The sequence below is a fragment of the Coregonus lavaretus genome (assembly GCF_964263955.1).
Source record: "Coregonus lavaretus genome assembly, chromosome: 14".
Classification (NCBI taxonomy): domain Eukaryota; kingdom Metazoa; phylum Chordata; class Actinopteri; order Salmoniformes; family Salmonidae; genus Coregonus; species Coregonus lavaretus.
The window spans coordinates 1611484-1638074 of record NC_140001.1 but is presented as its reverse complement, the minus strand read 5'-3'; the positions used below and the strand labels follow the sequence as shown (position 1 = coordinate 1638074).

At 50.4% G+C, this 26591-nt stretch overlaps 1 protein-coding gene across 1 annotated transcript; it reads left to right on the top strand.

Moving 5' to 3' along the window:
- Positions 1–5873: 5873 nt before the first annotated feature.
- LOC311141055 (G-protein coupled receptor 54-like) lies at positions 5874–24870 on the top strand (the record flags this gene model as incomplete). The annotated part of the gene is made up of 6 exons (XM_084176334.1): positions 5874–6111; positions 22061–22185; positions 22469–22604; positions 23304–23542; positions 24061–24219; positions 24631–24870. The coding sequence occupies 6 exons, from the start codon at positions 5874–5876 to the stop codon at positions 24868–24870; spliced, it is 1137 nt and encodes a 378-aa protein (XP_084032460.1).
- Between the last annotated feature and the right edge of the window lie 1721 nt (positions 24871–26591).

The following is a 26591-nucleotide window of genomic DNA, read 5'->3' as shown; positions in this document are numbered from 1 at the left end:
CAAACACTCACTCCAACACGCACACACACAAACACTCACTCCAACACGCACACACACAAACACTCACTCCAACACGCACACACACAAACACTCACTCCAACACGCACACACACACACACTCACTCCAACACGCACACACACACACACTCACTCCAACACGCACACACACAAACACTCACTCCAACACGCACACACACACACACTCACTCCAACACGCACACACACACACACTCACTCCAACACGCACACACACAAACACTCACTCCAACACGCACACACACACACACTCACTCCAACACGCACGCACACAAACACTCACTCCAACACACACACACAAACACTCACTCCAACACGCACACACACAAACACTCACTCCAACACGCACACACACAAACACTCACTCCAACACGCACACACACAAACACTCACTCCGTCATCTTTTCACACACACATAATATGCACATACATTTATACTGACTACACACCCCCACAACCACACACATACAAGCTGCTGCTACTCTGTTTATCTCATATCCTGTTGCCTAGTCACCTGATCCCTTTACATATCTAACTCCATCACTCCAGTATCCCTGCACATTGTTAATATGGTATTGAACTGACCCTGTATATAGTCACCTGATCCCTATACATATCTACCTCCATCACTCCAGTATCCCTGCACATTGTTGATATGGTACTGGAACTGACCCTGTATATAGTCACCTGACCCCTATACATATCTACCTCCATCACTCCAGTATCCCTGCACATTGTTAATATGGTACTGGAACTGACCCTGTATATAGTCACCTTACCCCTATACATATCTACCTCCATCACTCCAGTATCCCTGCACATTGTTAATATGGTATTGAACTGACCCTGTATATAGTCACCTTACCCCTATACATATCTACCTCCATCACTCCAGTATCCCTGCACATTGTTAATATGGTATTGAACTGACCCTGTATATAGTCACCGTACCCCTGTACATATCTACCTCTATCACTCCAGTATCCCTGCACATGTAAATAACTGACCCTGTATATAATATGCTTACTTAATTTATTGTGTTCTTATTTTTAGATTGTGTGTTTTTGTTCCAGCTTGTTATTTTTAGTACTACATTGTTACTGATTACTGCATTGTTGGGGTTAAAGCTGCAAGAATGGCATTTCACTGTTCTTGCATGTGACTTAAAAAAATAAACTTGAAACATGGTATCGCCCCTAGGTGTGAAGAACCACTATCACCCTTTGTCTGGGAGAGAGCGAGAGCGCTTGGAGGAACTCAGTTGTCTATAACAGTTCAGCATTTTAGACAGACAGTAAAAGGAAGTTCAACACCGTTCAACATATGACATTAAAATGACACATCGCTACATCAGTCTTCATTGTAATCAGAGGGCTAATATCAATACCAAGTAGACCAGTCTCTCTTGACTGTATTACTTTTTCTATTTATAAGAAACAATGTGTTGGATATTTCAATTTTTTTGCATAGTCAACTGACACACACACACATCCCACCAGACATGCCACCAGGGGTCTTTTCAGAGTCCCCAGGTCATGTTGCTTATTCCTGGAGCCGGCCCTGTCACGACCCCTACACCTGAAACAAAAGGCAGACATACTTCCACACACACTTTGCCGACACTCTGTTTGTGTAATGGTGAATGATGGGCTGTCGTCTAGCGCAGAAAGACACTGAGCTCTGTATAGTTCAATGTGAGAACAGTGTGCCCACCAGAGGGCGCTCACATGCTGCTGAGCCACAACAACACCTGAAAGACCAGACACACACCATCACACACACACTGACTGACTGGCTACCCAACCTGACTGACTGGCTACCTGACCGTCTGGCTACCTGAATGACTGGCTAGCTGACTGACTGGCTACCCAACCCGACTGACTGACTGGCTACCTGACTGACTGACTGACTGACTGGCTACCTGACTGACTGACTGGCTACCTGATTGAATGACTGACTACCCAACCTGACTGATTGACTGGCTACCTGACTGACTGACTACCCAACCTGTCTGAGTGACTAACCGACTGACTCTGATTACTCATGCTGACTGACTGTCTGACTGACTACCGAACCTAACTGAATGACTAACCAACCTGACTGTTTGACTGATTACCCAACTGACTACCCAACCTGACTGACTGTCTGACTGATTGACTGATGAACTGACTGTCTGACTACCCAACCTGATTGATTGTGTGACTGACTGACTACCCAACCTGTCTGTCTGACTGACTGACTACCCAACCTGTCTGACTGACTACCCAACCTGTCTGACTGACTGACTATCCAACCTGTTTGACTGACTGACTACCCAACCTGTTTGACTGACTGACTACCCAACCTGGCTGACTGACTGACTACCCAACCTGTCTGACTGACTGACTACCCAACCTGTCTGACTGACTGACTACCCAACATGGCTGACTGACTGACTACCCAACCTGGCTGACTGACTGACTACCCAACCTGGCTGACTGACTGACTACCCAACCTGACTGACTGACTACCCAACCTGGCTGACTGACTGACTACCCAACCTGTCTGACTGACTGACTACCCAACCTGTCTGACTGACTGACTACCCAACCTGTCTGACTGACTGACTACCCAACCTGACTGACTGACTGACTACCCAACCTGGCTGACTGACTGACTACCCAACCTGGCTGACTGACTGACTACCCAACCTGACTGACTGACTACCCAACCTGTCTGACTGACTGACTACCCAACCTGTCTGACTGACTGACTACCCAACCTGACTGACTGACTACCCAACCTATCTGACTGACTGACTACCCAACCTGGCTGACTGACTGATTGACTGACTACCCAACCTGACTGACTGACTGACTACCCAACCTGGCTGACTGACTGACTGACTGACTACCCAACCTATGTCTGACTGACTGACTACCCAACCTGACTGACTGACTGACTACCCAACCTGTCTGACTGACTGACTACCCAACCTGACTGACTGACTGACTGACTACCCAACCTGTCTGACTGACTGACTACCCAACCTGACTGACTGACTACCCAACCTGTCTGACTGACTGACTACCCAACCTGGCTGACTGACTGACTGACTGACTACCCAACCTGACTGACTGACTGACTACCCAACCTGGCTGACTGACTGACTGACTGACTACCCAAACTGTCTGACTGACTGACTACCCAACCTGACTGACTGACTGACTACCCAACCTGTCTGACTGACTGACTACCCAACCTGACTGACTGACTGACTACCCTACCTTTCTGACTGACTGACTACCCAACCTGGCTGACTGACTGACTGACTACCCAACCTGGCTGACTGACTGACTGACTACCCAACCTGGCTGACTGACTGACTGACTACCCAACCTGTCTGACTGACTGACTACCCAACCTGACTGACTGACTGACTACCCAACCTGGCTGACTGACTGACTACCCAACCTGGCTGACTGACTGACTACCCAACCTGACTGACTGACTACCCAACCTGGCTGACTGACTGACTACCCAACCTGGCTGACTGACTGACTGACTACCCAACCTGTCTGACTGACTGACTACCCAACCTGACTGACTGACTGACTACCCAACCTGGCTGACTGACTGACTACCCAACCTTGCTGACTGACTGACTACCCAACCTGACTGACTGACTACCCAACCTGGCTGACTGACTGACTACCCAACCTGACTGACTGACTACCCATCCTGGCTGACTGACTGACTGACTACCCAACCTGGCTGACTGACTGACTACCCAACCTGTCTGACTGACTGACTACCCAACCTGTCTGACTGACTGACTACCCAACCTGTCTGACTGACTGACTACCCAACCTGACTGACTGACTGACTACCCAACCTGACTGACTGACTGACTACCCAACCTGGCTGACTGACTGACTACCCAACCTGACTGACTGACTACCCAACCTGGCTGACTGACTGACTGACTACCCAACCTGGCTGACTGACTGACTACCCAACCTGGCTGACTGACTGACTACCCAACCTGGCTGACTGACTGACTGACTAGCCAACCTGTCTGACTGACTGACTACCCAACCTGACTGACTGACTACCCAACCTGGCTGACTGACTGACTACCCAACCTGGCTGACTGACTGACTACCCAACCTGGCTGACTGACTGACTACCCAACCTGGCTGACTGACTGACTACCCAACCTGGCTGACTGACTGACTACCCAACCTGACTGACTGACTGACTACCCAACCTGACTGACTGACTACCCAACCTGACTGACTGACTACCCAACCTGACTGACTGACTACCCAACCTGGCTGACTGACTGACTACCCAACCTGGCTGACTGACTGACTACCCAACCTGACTGACTGACTGACTACCCAACCTGACTGACTGACTACCCAACCTGTCTGACTGACTGACTACCCAACCTGACTGACTGACTGACTACCCAACTTGACTGACTGACTACCCAACCTGGCTGACTGACTGACTACCCAACCTGGCTGACTGACTGACTACCCAACCTGGCTGACTGACTGACTACCCAACCTGGCTGACTGACTGACTACCCAACCTGGCTGACTGACTGACTACCCAACCTGGCTGACTGACTGACTACCCAACCTGACTGACTGACTGACTACCCAACCTGACTGACTGACTGACTACCCAACCTGACTGACTGACTACCCAACCTGGCTGACTGACTGACTACCCAACCTGGCTGACTGACTGACTACCCAACCTGACTGACTGACTACCCAACCTGGCTGACTGACTGACTACCCAACCTGACTGACTGACTACCCAACCTGTCTGACTGACTGACTACCCAACCTGACTGACTGACTACCCAACCTGACTGACTGACTACCCAACCTGGCTGACTGACTGACTACCCAACCTGGCTGACTGACTGACTACCCAACCTGGCTGACTGACTGACTACCCAACCTGGCTGACTGACTGACTACCCAACCTGGCTGACTGACTGACTACCCAACCTGACTGACTGACTGACTACCCAACCTGGCTGACTGACTGACTACCCAACCTGGCTGACTGACTGACTACCCAACCTGGCTGACTGACTGACTACCCAACCTGGCTGACTGACTGACTACCCAACCTGACTGCACCCGAAAACCTAAAGGGCAATAAGTCCCTGAAGCAACTGGTAATTACATACTCACACACACAACTCAAACACCATCTCTCAAAAACACACATAATCACTACCGTCCACAACCAATATTTATTCTCTTTGTTGTCTCTACCCTCTTTTCTTTCAACACCACTCCCCTCCCTTCTCTCCATCCCTCTCGAGCTCCCCTCCCTTCTCTCCATCCCTCTCGAGCTCCCCTCCCTTCTCTCCATCCCTCTCGAGCTCCCCTCCCTTCTCTCCATCCCTCTCGAGCTCTCTATCTCTGAAGTCAGTGCTGTCTGTCTGTCTGTCCATGGCTGTGGCTTTGACAGAGTGCTTTGAACTGAGAGCTGATATTTTACAGAATGACCACGGTGTAGGAGGACACTGGACCGAACATTGACCACAGATCAACCACCATCTCCTGGGTGGGTGTCCAGAACATCTTCGTCGGAGTGAGCTAAAAGAGGGATACCCCAAACAGGTGACGCAACCTCTACCTTTGATACATTATTCTAAACACAGATAAAATATAAATTAGACTGACATTCTTTTCACCTTTGTTTTACCAGGTTTGATTAGAACATGAATTTGAATAAAATATTATAGAACAAATATTGTAACATCCTTTTTCCACTATTGCTTATTTTAGATTAGGGCAGAGGACTAGCTACAGTGCTTGTGCATAATGACGGACAGCCCTGTGGAGACCAGCCCCAGCCCCCTAACCGTAACGGAGCCCTTAAGCTTAGGGTGTAACCAGTCAGCCTCTCTGGAGGACCAGGGCCCCCCGGTGCTGGTGGATGCCTGGCTGGTTCCCACCCTGTTCAGCTTCATCATGCTGGTCGGCCTGGTGGGAAACTCTCTGGTCATCCACGTCATCACCAAGCACCAGCAGATGAAGACCGTCACCAACTTCTATATAGGTACTGTTATGTGTGTCAACTCTGTTATGTCAACTCTGTTACGTCAACTTTGTTCCGTCAACTATGTTATGTCAACTATGTTCCATCAACTATGGTCCATCAACTATGTTCCATCAACTATGTTCTATCAATTATGTTATGTCAACTCTGTTCCATCAACTATGATCCGTCAACTATGTTCCATCAACTCTGTTACGTCAACTCTGTTCCATCAACTCTGTTCCGTCAACTCTGTTCCATCAACTATGTTACGTCAACGATGTTATGTCAACTATGTTATGTCAACTCTGTTACCGTGCTGTTATATCAACTCTATTACCAACTTATACTACGTGTATGTACTGTTTGTGCTGTGTCCCTTCAGTGAAGGGTGTACCTTCAGACATCTTGTTCCTGGTGTGTTGTGTCCCCTTCACCGCTACCCTCTAACCTCTCTGTCCTGTGTTCCTGGCTACCCTCTAACCTCTCTGTCCTGTGTTCCTGGCTACCCTCTAACCTCTCTGTCCTGTGTTCCTGGCTACCCTCTAACCTCTCTGTCCTGTGTTCCTGGCTACCCTCTACCCTCTAACCTCTCTGTCCTGTGTTCCTGGCTACCCTCTAACCTCTAACCTCTCTGTCCTGTGTTCCTGGCTACCCTCTAACCTCTCTGTCCTGTGTTCCTGGCTACCCTCTAACCTCTCTGTCCTGTGGTCCTGGCTACCCTCTAACCTCTAACCTCTCTGTCCTGTGTTCCTGGCTACCCTCTAACCTCTAACCTCTCTGTCCTGTGTTCCTGGCTACCCTCTAACCTCTCTGTCCTGTGTTCCTGGTGACCCTCTACCCTCTAACCTCTCTGTCCTGTGTTCCTGGCTACCCTCTAACCTCTCTGTCCTGTGTTCCTGGCTACCCTCTAACCTCTAACCTCTCTGTCCTGTGTTCCTGGCTACCCTCTAACCTCTATGTCCTGTGTTCCTGGCTACCCTCTAACCTCTCTGTCCTGTGTTCCTGGCTACCCTCTAACCTCTCTGTCCTGTGTTCCTGGCTACCATCTACCCTCTAACCTCTCTGTCCTGTGTTCCTGGCTACCCTCTAACCTCTAACCTCTCTGTCCTGTGTTCCTGGCTACCCTCTAACCTCTCTGTCCTGTGTTCCTGGCTACCCTCTACCCTCTAACCTCTCTGTTCTGTGTTCCTGGCCACCCTCTAACCTCTAACCTCTCTGTCCTGTGTTCCTGGCTACCCTCTAACCTCTCTGTCCTGTGTTCCAGGCTACCCTCTAACCTCTAACCTCTCTGTCCTGTGTTCCAGGCTACCATCTAACCTCTAACCTCTCTGTCCGGTGTTCCTGGCTACCCTCTAACCTCTCTGTCCTGTGTTCCAGGCTACCCTCTAACCTCTAACCTCTCTGTCCTGTGGTCCTGGCTACCCTCTACCCTCTAACCTCTCTGTCCTGTGTTCCTGGCTACCCTCTAACCTCTAACCTCTCTGTCCTGTGTTCCTGGCTACCCTCTAACCTCTCTGTCCTGTGTTCCTGGCTACCCTCTAACCTCTAACCTCTCTGTCCTGTGTTCCTGGCTACCCTCTAACCTCTCTGTCCTGTGTTCCTGGCTACCCTCTACCCTCTAACCTCTCTGTCCTGTGTTCCTGGCTACCCTCTAACCTCTCTGTCCTGTGTTCCTGGCTACCCTCTAACCTCTCTGTCCTGTGTTCCTGGCTACCCTCTACCCTCTAACCTCTCTGTCCTGTGTTCCTGGCTACCCTCTTACCTCTCTGTCCTGTGTACCTGGCTACCCTCTAAACTCTCTGTCATGTGTACCTGGCTACCCTCTACCCTCTAACCTCTCTGTCCTGTGTTCCTGGCTACCCTCTAACCTCTCTGTCCTGTGTTCCTGGCTACCCTCTAACCTCTAACCTCTCTGTCCTGTGTTCCTGGCTACCCTCTAACCTCTCTGTCCTGTGATCCTGGCTACCCTCTAACCTCTCTGTCCTGTGTTCCTGGCTACCCTCTAACCTCTCTGTCCTGTGGTCCTGGCTACCCTCTAACCTCTCTGTCCTGTGTTCCTGGCTACCCTCTACCCTCTAACCTCTCTGTCCTGTGTTCCTGGCTACCCTCTAACCTCTAACCTCTCTGTCCTGTGTTCCTGGCTACCCTCTAACCTCTAACCTCTCTGTCCTGTGTTCCTGGCTACCCTCTAACCTCTAACCTCTCTGTCCTGTGTTCCTGTCTAACCTCTAACCTCTCTGTCCTGTGTTCCTGGCTACCCTCTACCCTCTAACCTCTCTGTCCTGTGTTCCTGGCTACCCTCTAACCTCTAACCTCTCTGTCCTGTGTTCCTGGCTACCCTCTAACCTCTCTGTCCTGTGTTCCTGGCTACCCTCTAACCTCTAACCTCTCTGTCCTGTGTTCCTGGCTACCCTCTACCCTCTAACCTCTCTGTCCTGTGTCCTGGCTACCCTCTAACCTCTAACCTCTCTGTCCTGTGTTCCTGGCTACCCTCTAACCTCTAACATCTCTGTCCTGTGGTCCTGGCTACCCTCTAACCTCTAACCTCTCTGTCCTGTGTTCCTGTCTAACCTCTAACCTCTCTGTCCTGTGTTCCTGGCTACCCTCTAACCTCTAACCTCTCTTTCCTGTGTTCCTGGCTACCCTCTAACCTCTCTGTCCTGTGTTCCTGGCCACCCTCTAACCTCTCTGTCCTGTGTTCCTGGCTACCCTCTAACCTCTAACCTCTCTGTCCTGTGTTCCTGGCTACCCTCTAACCTCTAACCTCTCTGTCCTGTGTTCCTGGCTACCATCTAACCTCTAACCTCTCTGTCCTGTGTACCTGGCTACCCTCTAACCTCTCTGTCCTGTGTTCCTGGCTACCCTCTACACTCTAACCTCTCTGTCCTTTGTTCCTGGCTACCCTCTAACCTCTAACCTCTCTGTCCTGTGTTCCTGGCTACCCTCTAACCTCTCTGTCCTGTGTTCCTGGCTACCCTCTAACCTCTCTGTCCTGTGTTCCTGGCTACCCTCTAACCTCTAACCTCTCTGTCCTGTGTTCCTGGCTACCCTCTAACCTCTAACCTCTCTGTCCTGTGTTCCTGGCTACCCTCTAACCTCTCTGTCCTGTGTTCCTGGCTACCCTCTAACCTCTCTGTCCTGTGTTCCTGGCCACCCTCTAACCTCTCTGTCCTGTGTTCCTGGCTACCCTCTAACCTCTCTGTCCTGTGTTCCTGGCTACCCTCTAACCTCTAACCTCTCTGTCCTGTGTTCCTGGCTACCCTCTAACCTCTCTGTCCTGTGTTCCTGGTTACCCTCTAACCTCTAACCTCTCTGTCCTGTGTCCCTGGCTACCCTCTAACCTCTAACCTCTCTGTCCTGTGTTCCTGGCTACCCTCTACCCTCTAACCTCTCTGTCCTGTGTTCCTGGCTACCCTCTAACCTCTAACCTCTCTGTCCTGTGTTCCTGGCTACCCTCTAACCTCTCTGTCCTGTGTTCCTGGCTACCCTCTAACCTCTCTGTCCTGTGTTCCAGGCTACCCTCTAACCTCTAACCTCTCTGTCCTGTGTTCCTGGCTAACCTCTAACCTCTCTGTCCTGTGTTCCTGGCTACCCTCTAACCTCTCTGTCCTGTGTTCCTGGCCACCCTCTAACCTCTCTGTCCTGTGTTCCTGGCTACCCTCTAACCTCTAACCTCTCTGTCCTGTGTTCCTGGCTACCCTCTAACCTCTCTGTCCTGTGGTTCTGGCTACCCTCTACCCTCTAACCTCTCTGTCCTGTGTTCCTGGCTACCCTCTAACCTCTCTGTCCTGTGTTCCTGGCTACCCTCTAACCTCTAACCTCTCTGTCGTGTGTCCTGGCTACCATCTTACCTCTCTGTCCTGTGTTCCTGGCTACCCTCTAACCTCTCTGTCCTGTGTTCCTGGCTACCCTCTAACCTCTCTGTCCTGTGTTCCTGGCTACCCTCTAACCTCTCTGTCCTGTGTTCCTGGCTACCCTCTACCCTCTAACCTCTCTGTCCTGTGTTCCTGGCTACCCTCTAACCTCTAACCTCTCTGTCCTGTGGTCCTGGCTACCCTCTAACCTCTCTGTCCCGTGGTCCTGGCTACCCTCTAACCTCTCTGTCCTGTGTTTCCCGGCTACCCTCTAACCTCTAACCTCTCTGTCCTGTGTTCCTGGGTACCATCTACCCTCTAACCTCTCTGTCCTGTGTTCCTGGCTACCCTCTAACCTCTCTGTCCTGTGTCCTGGCTACCCTCTAACCTCTAACCTCTCTGTCCTGTGTTCCTGGCTACCCTCTACCCTCTAACCTCTCTGTCCTGTGTTCCTGGCTACCCTCTAACCTCTAACCTCTCTGTCCTGTGTTCCTGGCTAACCTCTAACCTCTAACCTCTCTGTCCTGTGTGCCTGGCTACCCTCTACCCTCTAACCTCTCTGTCCTGTGTTCCTGGCTACCCTCTAACCTCTCTGTCCTGTGTTCCTGGCTACCCTCTAACCTCTCTGTCCTGTGTTCCTGGCCACCCTCTAACCTCTCTGTCCTGTGTTCCTGGCTACCCTCTAACCTCTCTGTCCTGTGTTCCTGGTTACCCTCTAACCTCTAACCTCTCTGTCCTGTGTTCCTGGCTACCCTCTAACCTCTCTGTCCTGTGTTCCTGGTTACCCTCTAACCTCTAACCTCTCTGTCCTGTGGTCCTGGCTACCCTCTAACCTCTAACCTCTCTGTCCTGTGTTCCTGGCTACCCTCTAACCTCTAACCTCTCTTTCCTGTGTTCCTGGCTAACCTCTAACCTCTAACCTCTCTGTCCTGTGTTCCTGGCCACCCTCTAACCTCTCTGTCCTGTGTTCCTGGCTACCCTCTAACCTCTAACCTCTCTGTCCTGTGTTCCTTGCTACCCTCTAACCTCTAACCTCTCTGTCCTGTGTTCCTGGCTACCATCTAACCTCTAACCTCTCTGTCCTGTGTACCTGGCTACCCTCTAACCTCTCTGTCCTGTGTTCCTGGCTACCCTCTACCCTCTAACCTCTCTGTCCTTTGTTCCTGGCTACCCTCTAACCTCTAACCTCTCTGTCCTGTGTTCCTGGCTACCCTCTAACCTCTCTGTCCTGTGTTCCTGGCTACCCTCTAACCTCTCTGTCCTGTGTTCCTGGCTACCCTCTAACCTCTAACCTCTCTGTCCTGTGTTCCTGGCTACCCTCTAACCTCTCTGTCCTGTGTTCCTGGCTACCCTCTAACCTCTCTGTCCTGTGGTTCTGGCTACCCTCTAACCTCTAACCTCTCTGACCTGTGTTCCTGGCTACCCTCTAACCTCTCTGTCCTGTGTTCCTGGCTACCCTCTAACCTCTCTGTCCTGTGTTCCTGGCTACCCTCTAACCTCTAACCTCTCTGTCCTGTGTTCCTGGCTACCCTCTAACCTCTCTGTCCTGTGTTCCTGGCTACCCTCTAACCTCTAACCTCTCTGTCCTGTGTTCCTGGCTACCCTCTAACCTCTCTGTCCTGTGTTCCTGGTTACCCTCTAACCTCTCTGTCCTGTGTTCCTGGCTACCCTCTAACCTCTAACCTCTCTGTCCTGTGTTCCTGGCTACCCTGTAACCTCTCTGTCCTGTGTTCCTGGCTACCCTCTAACCTCTAACCTCTCTGTCCTGTGTTCCTGGCTACCCTCTAACCTCTCTGTCCTGTGTCCTGGCTACCCTCTAACCTCTCTGTCCTGTGTTCCTGGCTACCCTCTAACCTCTCTGTCCTGTGTTCCTGGCTACCCTCTAACCTCTCTGTCCTGTGTTCCTGGCTACCCTCTAACCTCTCTGTCCTGTGTTCCTGGTGACCCTCTACCCTCTAACCTCTCTGTCCTGTGTCCTGGCTACCCTCTAACCTCTCTGTCCTGTGTTCCTGGCTACCCCCTACCCTCTAACCTCTCTGTCCTGTGTTCCTGGCCACCCTCTAACCTCTCTGTCCTGTGTTCCTGGCTACCCTCTAATCTCTCTGTCCTGTGTTCCTGGCCACCCTCTAACCTCTAACCTCTCTGTCCTGTGTCCTGGCTACCCTCTAACCTCTCTGTCCTGTGTCCTGGCTACCCTCTAACCTCTCTGTCCTGTGTTCCTGGCTACCCCCTACCCTCTAACCTCTCTGTCCTGTGTTCCTGGCCACCCTCTAACCTCTAACCTCTCTGTCCTGTGTCCTGGCTACCCTCTAACCTCTCTGTCCTGTGTCCTGGCTACCCTCTAACCTCTCTGTCCTGTGTTCCTGGCTACCCCCTACCCTCTAACCTCTCTGTCCTGTGTTCCTGGCCATCCTCTAACCTCTCTGTCCTGTGTTCCTGGCTACCCCCTACCCTCTAACCTCTCTGTCCTGTGTTCCTGGCCACCCTCTAACCTCTCTGTCCTGTGTTCCTGGCTACCCTCTAACCTCTAACCTCTCTGTCCTGTGTTCCTGGCTACCCTCTAACCTCTAACCTCTCTGTCCTGTGTTCCTGGCCACCCTCTAACCTCTAACCTCTCTGTCCTGTGTCCTGGCTACCCTCTAATCTCTCTGTCCTGTGTTCCTGGCCACCCTCTAACCTCTCTGTCCTGTGTTCCTGGCTACCCTCTAACCTCTAACCTCTCTGTCCTGTGTTCCTGGCTACCCTCTAACCTCTAACCTCTCTGTCCTGTGTTCCTGGCCACCCTCTAACCTCTAACCTCTCTGTCCTGTGTTCCTGGCTACCCTCTAACCTCTCTGTCCTGTGTTCCTGGGTACCATCTAACCTCTAACCTCTCTGTCCTGTGTTCCTGGTTACCCTCTAACCTCTCTGTCCTGTGTTCCTGGCTACCATCTACCCTCTAACCTCTCTGTCCTGTGTCCTGGCTGCCCCCTACCCTCTAACCTCTCTGTCCTGTGTTCCTGGCTACCCTCTAACCTCTAACCTCTCTGTCCTGTGTTCCTGGCTACCCTCTAACCTCTCTGTCCTGTGTCCTGGCTACCCTCTAACCTCTCTGTCCTGTGTTCCTGGCCACCCTCTAACCTCTCTGTCCTGTGTTCCTGGCTACCCTCTAACCTCTCTGTCCTGTGGTCCTGGCTAACCTCTAACCTCTCTGTCCTGTGGTCCTGGCTACCCTCTAACCTCTCTGTCCTGTGTTCCTGGTGACCCTCTAACCTCTCTGTCCTGTGTTCCTGGCTACCCTCTAAACTCTCTGTCCTGTTGTCCTGGCTACCCTCTAACCTCTAACCTCTCTGTCCTGTGTCCTGGCTACCCTCTAACCTCTCTGTCCTGTGTTCCTGGCTACCCTCTAACCTCTCTGTCCTGTGTTCCTGGCTACCCTCTAACCTCTCTGTCCTGTGTTCCTGGCTACCCTCTAACCTCTCTGTCCTGTGTTCCTGGCTACCCTCTAACCTCTCTGTCCTGTGTTCCTGGCTACCCTCTACCCTCTAACCTCTCTGTCCTGTGTTCCTGGCTACCCTCTAACCTCTAACCTCTCTGTCCTGTGGTCCTGGCTACGCTCTAACCTCTCTGTCCCGTGGTCCTGGCTACCCTCTAACCTCTCTGTCCTGTGTTTCCCGGCTACCCTCTAACCTCTAACCTCTCTGTCCTGTGTTCCTGGGTACCATCTACCCTCTAACCTCTCTGTCCTGTGTTCCTGGCTACCCTCTAACCTCTCTGTCCTGTGTCCTGGCTACCCTCTAACCTCTAACCTCTCTGTCCTGTGTTCCTGGCTACCCTCTACCCTCTAACCTCTCTGTCCTGTGTTCCTGGCTACCCTCTAACCTCTAACCTCTCTGTCCTGTGTTCCTGGCTAACCTCTAACCTCTAACCTCTCTGTCCTGTGTGCCTGGCTACCCTCTACCCTCTAACCTCTCTGTCCTGTGTTCCTGGCTACCCTCTAACCTCTCTGTCCTGTGTTCCTGGCTACCCTCTAACCTCTCTGTCCTGTGTTCCTGGCCACCCTCTAACCTCTCTGTCCTGTGTTCCTGGCTACCCTCTAACCTCTCTGTCCTGTGTTCCTGGTTACCCTCTAACCTCTAACCTCTCTGTCCTGTGTTCCTGGCTACCCTCTAACCTCTCTGTCCTGTGTTCCTGGTTACCCTCTAACCTCTAACCTCTCTGTCCTGTGGTCCTGGCTACCCTCTAACCTCTAACCTCTCTGTCCTGTGTTCCTGGCTACCCTCTAACCTCTAACCTCTCTTTCCTGTGTTCCTGGCTAACCTCTAACCTCTAACCTCTCTGTCCTGTGTTCCTGGCCACCCTCTAACCTCTCTGTCCTGTGTTCCTGGCTACCCTCTAACCTCTAACCTCTCTGTCCTGTGTTCCTTGCTACCCTCTAACCTCTAACCTCTCTGTCCTGTGTTCCTGGCTACCATCTAACCTCTAACCTCTCTGTCCTGTGTACCTGGCTACCCTCTAACCTCTCTGTCCTGTGTTCCTGGCTACCCTCTACCCTCTAACCTCTCTGTCCTTTGTTCCTGGCTACCCTCTAACCTCTAACCTCTCTGTCCTGTGTTCCTGGCTACCCTCTAACCTCTCTGTCCTGTGTTCCTGGCTACCCTCTAACCTCTCTGTCCTGTGTTCCTGGCTACCCTCTAACCTCTAACCTCTCTGTCCTGTGTTCCTGGCTACCCTCTAACCTCTCTGTCCTGTGTTCCTGGCTACCCTCTAACCTCTCTGTCCTGTGGTTCTGGCTACCCTCTAACCTCTAACCTCTCTGACCTGTGTTCCTGGCTACCCTCTAACCTCTCTGTCCTGTGTTCCTGGCTACCCTCTAACCTCTCTGTCCTGTGTTCCTGGCTACCCTCTAACCTCTAACCTCTCTGTCCTGTGTTCCTGGCTACCCTCTAACCTCTCTGTCCTGTGTTCCTGGCTACCCTCTAACCTCTAACCTCTCTGTCCTGTGTTCCTGGCTACCCTCTAACCTCTCTGTCCTGTGTTCCTGGTTACCCTCTAACCTCTCTGTCCTGTGTTCCTGGCTACCCTCTAACCTCTAACCTCTCTGTCCTGTGTTCCTGGCTACCCTGTAACCTCTCTGTCCTGTGTTCCTGGCTACCCTCTAACCTCTAACCTCTCTGTCCTGTGTTCCTGGCTACCCTCTAACCTCTCTGTCCTGTGTCCTGGCTACCCTCTAACCTCTCTGTCCTGTGTTCCTGGCTACCCTCTAACCTCTCTGTCCTGTGTTCCTGGCTACCCTCTAACCTCTCTGTCCTGTGTTCCTGGCTACCCTCTAACCTCTCTGTCCTGTGTTCCTGGTGACCCTCTACCCTCTAACCTCTCTGTCCTGTGTCCTGGCTACCCTCTAACCTCTCTGTCCTGTGTTCCTGGCTACCCCCTACCCTCTAACCTCTCTGTCCTGTGTTCCTGGCCACCCTCTAACCTCTCTGTCCTGTGTTCCTGGCTACCCTCTAATCTCTCTGTCCTGTGTTCCTGGCCACCCTCTAACCTCTAACCTCTCTGTCCTGTGTCCTGGCTACCCTCTAACCTCTCTGTCCTGTGTCCTGGCTACCCTCTAACCTCTCTGTCCTGTGTTCCTGGCTACCCCCTACCCTCTAACCTCTCTGTCCTGTGTTCCTGGCCACCCTCTAACCTCTAACCTCTCTGTCCTGTGTCCTGGCTACCCTCTAACCTCTCTGTCCTGTGTCCTGGCTACCCTCTAACCTCTCTGTCCTGTGTTCCTGGCTACCCCCTACCCTCTAACCTCTCTGTCCTGTGTTCCTGGCCATCCTCTAACCTCTCTGTCCTGTGTTCCTGGCTACCCCCTACCCTCTAACCTCTCTGTCCTGTGTTCCTGGCCACCCTCTAACCTCTCTGTCCTGTGTTCCTGGCTACCCTCTAACCTCTAACCTCTCTGTCCTGTGTTCCTGGCTACCCTCTAACCTCTAACCTCTCTGTCCTGTGTTCCTGGCCACCCTCTAACCTCTAACCTCTCTGTCCTGTGTCCTGGCTACCCTCTAATCTCTCTGTCCTGTGTTCCTGGCCACCCTCTAACCTCTCTGTCCTGTGTTCCTGGCTACCCTCTAACCTCTAACCTCTCTGTCCTGTGTTCCTGGCTACCCTCTAACCTCTAACCTCTCTGTCCTGTGTTCCTGGCCACCCTCTAACCTCTAACCTCTCTGTCCTGTGTTCCTGGCTACCCTCTAACCTCTCTGTCCTGTGTTCCTGGGTACCATCTAACCTCTAACCTCTCTGTCCTGTGTTCCTGGTTACCCTCTAACCTCTCTGTCCTGTGTTCCTGGCTACCATCTACCCTCTAACCTCTCTGTCCTGTGTCCTGGCTGCCCCCTACCCTCTAACCTCTCTGTCCTGTGTTCCTGGCTACCCTCTAACCTCTAACCTCTCTGTCCTGTGTTCCTGGCTACCCTCTAACCTCTCTGTCCTGTGTCCTGGCTACCCTCTAACCTCTCTGTCCTGTGTTCCTGGCCACCCTCTAACCTCTCTGTCCTGTGTTCCTGGCTACCCTCTAACCTCTCTGTCCTGTGGTCCTGGCTAACCTCTAACCTCTCTGTCCTGTGGTCCTGGCTACCCTCTAACCTCTCTGTCCTGTGTTCCTGGTGACCCTCTAACCTCTCTGTCCTGTGTTCCTGGCTACCCTCTAAACTCTCTGTCCTGTTGTCCTGGCTACCCTCTAACCTCTAACCTCTCTGTCCTGTGTCCTGGCTACCCTCTAACCTCTCTGTCCTGTGTTCCTGGCTACCCTCTAACCTCTCTGTCCTGTGTTCCTGGCTACCCTCTAACCTCTCTGTCCTGTGTTCCTGGCTACCCTCTAACCTCTAACCTCTCTGTCCTGTGTTCCTAGCTACCCTCTAACCTCTCTGTCCTGTGTTCCAGGCTACCCTCTAACCTCTAACCTCTCTGTCGTGTGTCCTGGCTACCATCTAACCTCTCTGTCCTGTGTTCCTGGCTACCCTCTAACCTCTCTGTCCTGTGTTCCTGGCTACCCTCTAACCTCTAACCTCTCTGTCCTGTGTTCCTGGCTACCCTCTAACCTCTCTGTCCTGTGTTCCTGGCTACCCTCTAACCTCTAACCTCTCTGTCCTGTGTTCCTGGCTACCCTCTACCCTCTAACCTCTCTGTCCTGTGGTTCTGGCTACCCTCTACCCTCTAACCTCTCTGTCCCGTGGTCCTGGCTACCCTCTAACCTCTCTGTCCTGTGGTTCTGGCTACCCTCTAACCTCTAACCTCTCTGTCCTGTGTTCCTGGCTACCCTCTAACCTCTCTGTCCTGTGTTCCTGGCTACCCTCTAACCTCTCTGTCCTGTGTCCTGGCTACCCTCTACCCTCTAACCTCTCTGTCCTGTGTTCCTGGCTACCCTCTAACCTCTAACCTCTAACCTCTCTGTCCTGTGTTCCTGGCTACCCTCTAACCTCTCTGTCCTGTGTCCTGGCTACCCTCTAACCTCTAACCTCTCTGTCCTGTGTCCTGGCTACCCTCTAACCTCTAACCTCTCTGTCCTGTGTTCCTGGCTACCATCTACCCTCTAACCTCTCTGTCCTGTGTTCCTGGCTACCCTCTAACCTCTCTGTCCTGTGTTACTGGCTACCCTCTACCCTCTAACCTCTCTGTCCTGTGTTCCTGGCCACCCTCTAACCTCTCTGTCCTGTGTTCCTGGTTACCCTCTAACCTCTCTGTCCTGTGTTCCTGGTTACCCTCTAACCTCTAACCTCTCTGTCCTGTGTTCCTGGTTACCCTCTAACCTCTAACCTCTCTGTCCTGTGTTCCTGGTTACCCTCTAACTCTAACCTCTCTGTCCTGTGTTCCTGGCTACCCTCTAACCTCTCTGTCCTGTGTTCCTGGTTACCCTCTAACCTCTAACCTCTCTGTCCTGTGTTCCTGGCTACCCTCTAACCTCTCTGTCCTGTGTTCCTGGTTACCCTCTAACCTCTAACCTCTCTGTCCTGTGGTCCTGGCTACCCTCTAACCTCTAACCTCTCTGTCCTGTGTTCCTGGCTACCCTCTAACCTCTAACCTCTCTGTCCTGTGTTCCTGGCTACCCTCTAACCTCTCTGTCCTGTGTTCCTGGCTACCCTCTAACCTCTAACCTCTCTGTCCTGTGTTCCTGGCTACCCTCTAACCTCTAACCTCTCTGTCCTGTGTTCCTGGCTACCATCTAACCTCTAACCTCTCTGTCCTGTGTTCCTGGCTACCCTCTAACCTCTCTGTCCTGTGTCCTGGCTACCCTCTAACCTCTAACCTCTCTGTCCTGTGTTCCTGGCTACCCTCTAACCTCTAACCTCTCTGTCCTGTGTTCCTGGCTACCCTCTAACCTCTCTGTCCTGTGTTCCTGGCTACCCTCTAACCTCTAACCTCTCTGTCCTGTGTTCCTGGCTACCCTCTAACCTCTAACCTCTCTGTCCTGTGTTCCTGGCTACCCTCTAACCTCTAACCTCTCTGTCCTGTGTTCCTGGCTACCCTCTAACCTCTCTGTCCTGTGTTCCTGGCTACCCTCTAACCTCTCTGTCCTGTGTTCCTGGCTACCCTCTAACCTCTCTGTCCTGTGTTCCTGGCTACCCTCTAACCTCTAACCTCTCTGTCCTGTGTCCCTGGCTACCCTCTAACCTCTAACCTCTCTGTCCTGTGTTCCTGGCTACCCTCTACCATCTAACCTCTCTGTCCTGTGTTCCTGGCTACCCTCTACCATCTAACCTCTCTGTCCTGTGTCCCTGGCTACCCTCTAACCTCTAACCTCTCTGTCCTGTGTTCCTGGCTACCCTCTACCATCTAACCTCTCTGTCCTGTGTCCCTGGCTACCCTCTAACCTCTAACCTCTCTGTCCTGTGTTCCTGGCTACCCTCTACCATCTAACCTCTCTGTCCTGTGTTCCTGGCTACCCTCTAACCTCTCTGTCCTGTGTTCCTGGCTCCCCTCTAACCTCTCTGTCCTGTGTTCCTGGCTAACCTCTAACCTCTCTGTCCTGTGTTCCTGGCTACCCTCTAACCTCTCTGTCCTGTGTTTCTGGCTACCCTCTACCCTCTAACCTCTCTGTCCTGTGTTCCTGGCTACCCTCTACCCTCTAACCTCTCTGTCCTGTGTCCTGGCTACCCTCTAACATCTCTGTCCTGTGTCCTGGCTACCCTCTAACCTCTAACCTCTCTGTCCTGTGTTCCTGGTTACCCTCTAACCTCTCTGTCCTGTGTTCCTGGCTACCCTCTACCCTCTAACCTCTCTGTCCTGTGGCCTGGCTACCCTCTAATCTCTAACCTCTCTGTCCTGTGTTCCTGGCTACCCTCTACCCTCTAACCTCTCTGTCCTGTGTTCCTGGCTACCCTCTACCCTCTAACCTCTCTGTCCTGTGTTCCTGGCTACCCTCTACCCTCTAACCTCTCTGTCCTGTGTCCTGGCTACCCTCTAACCTCTAACCTCTCTGTCCTGTGTTCCTGGCTACCCTCTAACCTCTCTGTCCTGTGGTTCTGGCTACCCTCTAACCTCTAACCTCTCTGTCCTGTGTTCCTGGCTACCCTCTAACCTCTCTGTCCTGTGTTCCTGGTTACCCTCTAACCTCTAACCTCTCTGTCCTGTGTTCCTGGCTACCCTCTAACCTCTAACCTCTCTGTCCTGTGTTCCTGGCTACCCTCTAACCTCTCTGTCCTGTGTTCCTGGTTACCCTCTAACCTCTCTGTCCTGTGTCCTGGCTACCCTCTAACCTCTCTGTCCTGTGTTCCTGGCTACCCTCTAACCTCTCTGTCCTGTGTTCCTGGCTACCCTCTAACCTCTCTGTCCTGTGTTCCTGGCTACCCTCTACCCTCTAACCTCTCTGTCCTGTGTTCCTGGCTACCCTCTAACCTCTAACCTCTCTGTCCTGTGTTCCTGGCTACCCTCTAACCTCTCTGTCCTGTGTTCCTGGCTACCCTCTACCCTCTAACCTCTCTGTCCTGTGTTCCTGGCTACCCTCTAACCTCTAACCTCTCTGTCCTGTGTTCCTGGCTACCCTCTAACCTCTAACCTCTCTGTCCTGTGTCCTGGCTACCCTCTAACCTCTCTGTCCTGTGTTCCTGGCTACCCTCTAACCTCTCTGTCCTGTGTTCCTGGCTACCCTCTACCCTCTAACCTCTCTGTCCTGTGTTCCTGGCTACCCTCTACCCTCTAACCTCTCTGTCCTGTGTTCCTGGCCACCCTCTAACCTCTCTGTCCTGTGTCCTGGCTACCCTCTACCCTCTAACCTCTCTGTCCTGTGTCCTGGCTACCCTCTAACCTCTAACCTCTCTGTCCTGTGTTCCTGGCTACCCTCTAACCTCTAACCTCTCTGTCCTGTGTCCTGGCTACCCTCTACCCTCTAACCTCTCTGTCCTGTGTCCTGGCTACCCTCTAACCTCTAACCTCTCTGTCCTGTGTCCTGGCTACCCTCTAACCTCTCTGTCCTGTGTCCTGGCTACCCTCTAACCTCTCTGTCCTGTGTCCTGGCTACCCTCTAACCTCTCTGTCCTGTGTCCTGGCTACCCTCTAACCTCTCTGTCCTGTGTCCTGGCTACCCTCTAACCTCTCTGTCCTGTGTTCCTGGCCATCCTCTAACCTCTCTGTCCTGTGTTCCTGGCTACCCTCTACCCTCTAACCTCTCTGTCCTGTGTTCCTGGCTACCCTCTAACCTCTCTGTCCTGTGTTCCTGGCTACCCTCTAACCTCTCTGTCCTGTGTCCTGGCTACCCCCTACCCTCTAACCTCTCTGTCCTGTGTTCCTGGCCACCGTCTAACCTCTCTGTCCTGTGTCCTGGCTACCCTCTACCCTCTAACCTCTCTGTCCTGTGTTCCTGGCTACCCTCTAACCTCTAACCTCTCTGTCCTGTGTTCCTGGCTACCCTCTAACCTCTAACCTCTCTGTCCTGTGTCCTGGCTACCCTCTAACCACTCTGTCCTGTGTTCCTGGCTACCCCCTACCCTCTAACCTCTCTGTCCTGTGTTCCTGGCTACCCTCTAACCTCTCTGTCCTGTGTTCCTGGCCACCGTCTAACCTCTCTGTCCTGTGTCCTGGCTACCCTCTACCCTCTAACCTCTCTGTCCTGTGTTCCTGGCTACCCTCTAACCTCTAACCTCTCTGTCCTGTGTTCCTGGCTACCCTCTAACCTCTAACCTCTCTGTCCTGTGTTCCTGGCTACCCTCTAACCTCTAACCTCTCTGTCCTGTGTTCCTGGCTACCCTCTAACCTCTCTGTCCTGTGTTCCTGGCTACCCTCTAACCTCTCTGTCCTGTGTTCCTGGTGACCCTCTAACCTCTAACCTCTCTGTCCTGTGGTCCTGGTGACCCTCTAACCTCTCTGTCCTGTGTTCCTGGCTACCCTCTAAACTCTCTGTCCTGTGTTCCTGGCCACCCTCTAACCTCTAACCTCTCTGTCCTGTGTTCCTGGCTACCCTCTAAACTCTCTGTCCTGTGTTCCTGGTCACCCTCTAACCTCTAACCTCTCTGTCCTGTGTTCCTGGCTACCCTCTAACCTCTAACCTCTCTGTCCTGTGTTCCTGGCTACCCTCTAACCTCTCTGTCCTGTGTTCCTGGCCACCCTCTAACCTCTCTGTCCTGTGTTCCTGGCTACCCTCTAACCTCTCTGTCCTGTGTTCCTGGCTACCCTCTACCCTCTAACCTCTCTGTCCTGTGTTCCTGGCTACCCTCTAACCTCTCTGTCCTGTGTTCCTGGCCACCCTCTAACCTCTAACCTCTCTGTCCTGTGTTCCTGGCCACCCTCTAACCTCTCTGTCCTGTGTTCCTGGCCACCCTCTAACCTCTCTGTCCTGTGTTCCTGGCTACCCTCTAACCTCTCTGTCCTGTGTTCCTGGCTACCCTCTACCCTCTAACCTCTCTGTCCTGTGTTCCTGGCTACCCTCTACCCTCTAACCTCTCTGTCCTGTGTTCCTGGCCACCCTCTACCCTCTAACCTCTCTGTCCTGTGTTCCTGGCTAACCTCTAACCTCTAACCTCTCTGTCCTGTGTTCCTGGCTACCCTCTACCCTCTCTGTCCTGTGTTCTGGCTACCCTCTACCCTCTAACCTCTCTGTCCTGTGTTCCTGGCTAACCTCTAACCTCTAACCTCTCTGTCCTGTGTTGCTGCAGTGAACCTGGCCACAACAGACATCATGTTCCTGGTGTGTTGTGTCCCCTTCACCGCTACCCTCTACCCCCTTCCAAGCTGGGTGTTCGGAGACTTCATGTGTCGTCTGGTCAGCTACCTACAACAGGTGGGTCACACACCACACACACAGACACACACACACACCACACACACACCACACACACACCACACACACACCACACACACACACCACACACAGACACACACACACACACACCACACACACACCACACACACAGACACACACACACACCACAGACTGTCGGCTGGTCAACTACCTACAACAGGAAGACACACACAGGGGTCAGAGTTGGACTCAGCAGGCTCAAAGGGGATATTTGTGCTTCTAACTAAATGGAGAAATGGATAGTGATTACTGTGTGTTCCAGGTGACAGCGCAGGCGACCTGTATAACTCTGTCTGCTATGAGTGTTGACCGTTGCTACGTGACCGTCTATCCTCTACAGTCCCTACGCCACCGTACCCCTCGCATGGCCATGACGGTCTCTGTCTCCATCTGGATAGGTACACACACACACACACACACACACACTGTCACATTTATTTTGTAACATTTCCAGATCTAGGCAATACATATGTATCTGTCTATTTCTCTAACTCTTTATCTCTCTCTCTCTCTCTCTCTCTCTCTCTCGCTCTCTCTCTCTCTCTTTCTCTCTCTCTCTCTCTCTCTCTCTCTGTCTCTCACTCTCTATCGATCTCTCTCTCTCTCTCTCTCTCTCGCTCTCTCGCTCTCTCTCTCTCTCTCTCTCATCTCTATCTCTATCTCTCTCGCTCTCTCCATCTCAATCTCTCCATCTCCATCTCTGTCTCTCCATCTCTGTCTCTCCATCTCAATCTCTCCATCTCTGTCTCTCCATCTCTGTCTCTCCATCTCTCCATCTCCATCTCTCCATCTCTCCATCTCTCCATCTCCATCTCTCCATCTCTCCATCTCCATCTCTCCATCTCCATCTCTCCATCTCCATCTCTCCATCTCTCCATCTCCATCTCTCCATCTCCATCTCTCCATCTCCATCTCTCCATCTCCATCTCTCCATCTCTCCATCTCCATCTCTCCATCTCCATCTCTCCATCTCCATCTCTCCATCTCTCCATCTCTCCATCTCCATCTCTCCATCTCTCCATCTCCATCTCTCCATCTCTCCATCTCCATCTCTCCATCTCCATCTCTCCATCTCCATCTCTCCATCCTACCCCCAGGTTCTCTCCTGCTGTCAGTGCCTATAGCTCTGTACCAGCGTTTGGAGGAGGGCTGTTGGTTTGGTCCCCAGACATATTGCAGTGAAGTGTTTCCTTCTGCCCACCTCCAGAGAGCATTTATCCTTTACAGCTTCCTGGCTGTCTACCTGTTACCTGTCATCACTATCTGCTTCTGTTACGCCTTCATGATCAAACGCATGGGACAGCCCTCGGTACAGCCCACCGACAGCAGCTACCAGGTAGTTAGACACAACCTGTCTACTCCTTACCCTAACCTTACCCTTACCCTAACCTTACCCTTACCCTAACCTTACCCTTACCCTAACCTTACCCTTACCCTAACCTTACCCTAACCTTACCCTTACCCTAACCTTACCCTTACCCTAACCTTACCCTAACCTTACCCTTACCCTAACCTTACCCTTACCCTAACCTTACCCTTACCCTTACCCTTACCCTTACCCTTACCCTTACCCTAACCTTACCCTTACCCTAACCTTACCCTTACCCTAACCTTACCCTTACCCTAACCTTACCCTTACCCTAACCTTACCCTTACCCTTACCCTTACCCTAACCTTACCCTAACCTTACCCTTACCCTTACCCTAACCTTAACCCCTACCCTAACCTTACCCTTACCCTAACCTTACCCTTACCCTAACCTTACCCTAACCTTACCCTTACCCTTACCCTACCCTAACCTTACCCTTACCCTAACCTTACCCTTACCCTAACCTTAACCCCTACCCCTTCTAGGTAACAGCCCAAGTAGAACGTGGTGCAGCAGTCAGGGCTCGTGTCTCTAGGATGGTGGTGGTGATGGTGGTTCTATTCACTGTGTGCTGGGGGCCCATCCAGATCTGCATCCTGCTCCAGGCCTTCGAACCACACCTGCGCTCCTACGCACTCTACAAGGTAACTCTCTCTCTCTGTCTGTCTGTCTGTCTGTCTGCCTGCCCTACGCACTCTCCAAGGTAACTCTCTCTGTCTGTCTGTCTGTCTGTCTGTCTGTCTGTCTGTCTGTCTGTCTGTCTGTCTGTCTGTCTGTCTGTCTGTCTGTCTGTCTGTCTGTCTGTCTGTCTGTCTGTCTGTCTGTCTGTCTGTCTGTCTGTCTGTCTGTCTGTCTGTCTGTAAGTAAGTAAGTAAGTAAGTAAGTAAGTAAGTAATTTGAATTTGGTTAACTTTCTGAATGCATTGGAATTTAAATGGAATTGACCCCAACCCTGGCAGGCACTGAACAGAGATGGTGGAGCATCTTGAAGGCACGTGTAAATAAAGTGTTGGTTTGATTGGTTTTGTTTTGATTGGTTTTGGTTTGATTGCCAGGTGAAGATCTGGGCCCACTGCATGTCCTACTCCAACTCTTCTGTCAACCCTCTGGTCTACGCTTTCATGGGCAACAACTTCAGAAAGGCCTTTAAACATGCCTTCCCCTCTGTCTTCAGCCCGCAGGGCCGAGGGAGAGGGAGGGGGAGGGTGGGGGAGGCAGGGAGAGAGGGGGGGGAGACAGAGGGCCAGACCCCCAACGTGGACACAGAGATGCACTTTCTTTCATCTGGGACCTGAAGGCAAGCAGAGCAAACGTCTCATTATTTATTTACAGTTGTGTGTGTGCGTGCGTCCGTTAGCTAATGCCTGTTGTGATCTCTGAGACTGAGGTCCCAATGTGTCATGTGATTTATGTAACTCTGAGAAAATGCATTTGTCTCATGTAATATGTAATTCTATGTCTTTGTGTCTTCGTTCAGTTTTTTTTACTGTCTGATATTCCTATTCATTATATTAATCTCTCTTCCTATTCATTATATTAATCTCTATTCATTATATTAATCTCTATTCATTATATTAACCTCTATTCATTATATTAATCTCTCTTCCTATTCATTATATGAATCTCTCTTCCTATTCATTATATTAATCTCTCTTCCTATTCATTATATTAATCTCTATTCCTATTCATTATATTAATCTCTCTTCCTATTCATTATATTAATCTCTCTTCCTATTCATTATATTAATCTCTCTTCCTATTCATTATATTAATCTCTCTTCCTATTCATTATATTAATCTCTATTCATTATATTAACCTCTATTCATTATATTAATCTCTCTTCCTATTCATTATATTAATCTCTCTTCCTATTCATTATATTAATCTCTCTTCCTATTCATTATATCAATCTCTATTCCTATTCATTATATTAATCTCTCTTCCTATTCATTATATTAATCTCTATTCGTATTCATTATATTAATCTCTCTTCCTATTCATTATATTAATCTCTCTTCCTATTCATTATATTAATCTCTATTCATTATATTCATCTCTATTCATTATATTCATCTCTATTCATTATTTTAATCTCTATTCATTATATTAATCTCTCTTCCTATTCATTATATTAATCTCTATTCATTATATTAATCTCTATTCCTATTCATTATATTAATCTCTCTTCCTATTCATTATATTAATCTCAATTCATTATATTAATCTCTCTTCCTATTCATTATATTAATCTCTATTCCTATTCATTATATTAATCTCTATTCATTATATTAATCTCTCTTCCTATTCATTATATGAATCTCTCTTCCTATTCATTATATTCATCTCTATTCCTATTCATTATATTCATCTCTATTCCTATTCATTATATTAATCTCTCTTCCTATTCATTATATTAATCTCTCTTCCTATTCATTATATTAATCTCTATTCCTATTCATTATATTAATCTCTATTCATTATATTAATCTCTCTTCCTATTCATTATATTAATCTCTATTCCTATTCATTATATTAATCTCTATTCCTATTCATTATATTAATCTCTATTCATTATATTAATCTCTCTTCCTATTCATTATATTAATCTCTATTCCTATTCATTATATTAATCTCTATTCCTATTCATTATATTAATCTCTATTCCTATTCATTATATTAATCTCTATTCCTATTCATTATATTAATCTCTATTCATTATATTAATCTCTCTTCCTATTCATTATATTAATCTCGATTCCTATTCATTATATTAATCTCTATTCCTATTCATTATATTAATCTCTCTTCCTAATCATTATATTCATCTCTATTCCTATTCATTATATTAATCTCTCTTCCTATTCATTATATTAATTTCTATTCCTATTCATTATATTAATCTCTATTCATTATATTAATCTCTATTCCTATTCATTATATTAATCTCTATTCATTATATTAATCTCAATTCCTGTTCATTATATTAATATCTATTCATTATATTCATCTCTATTC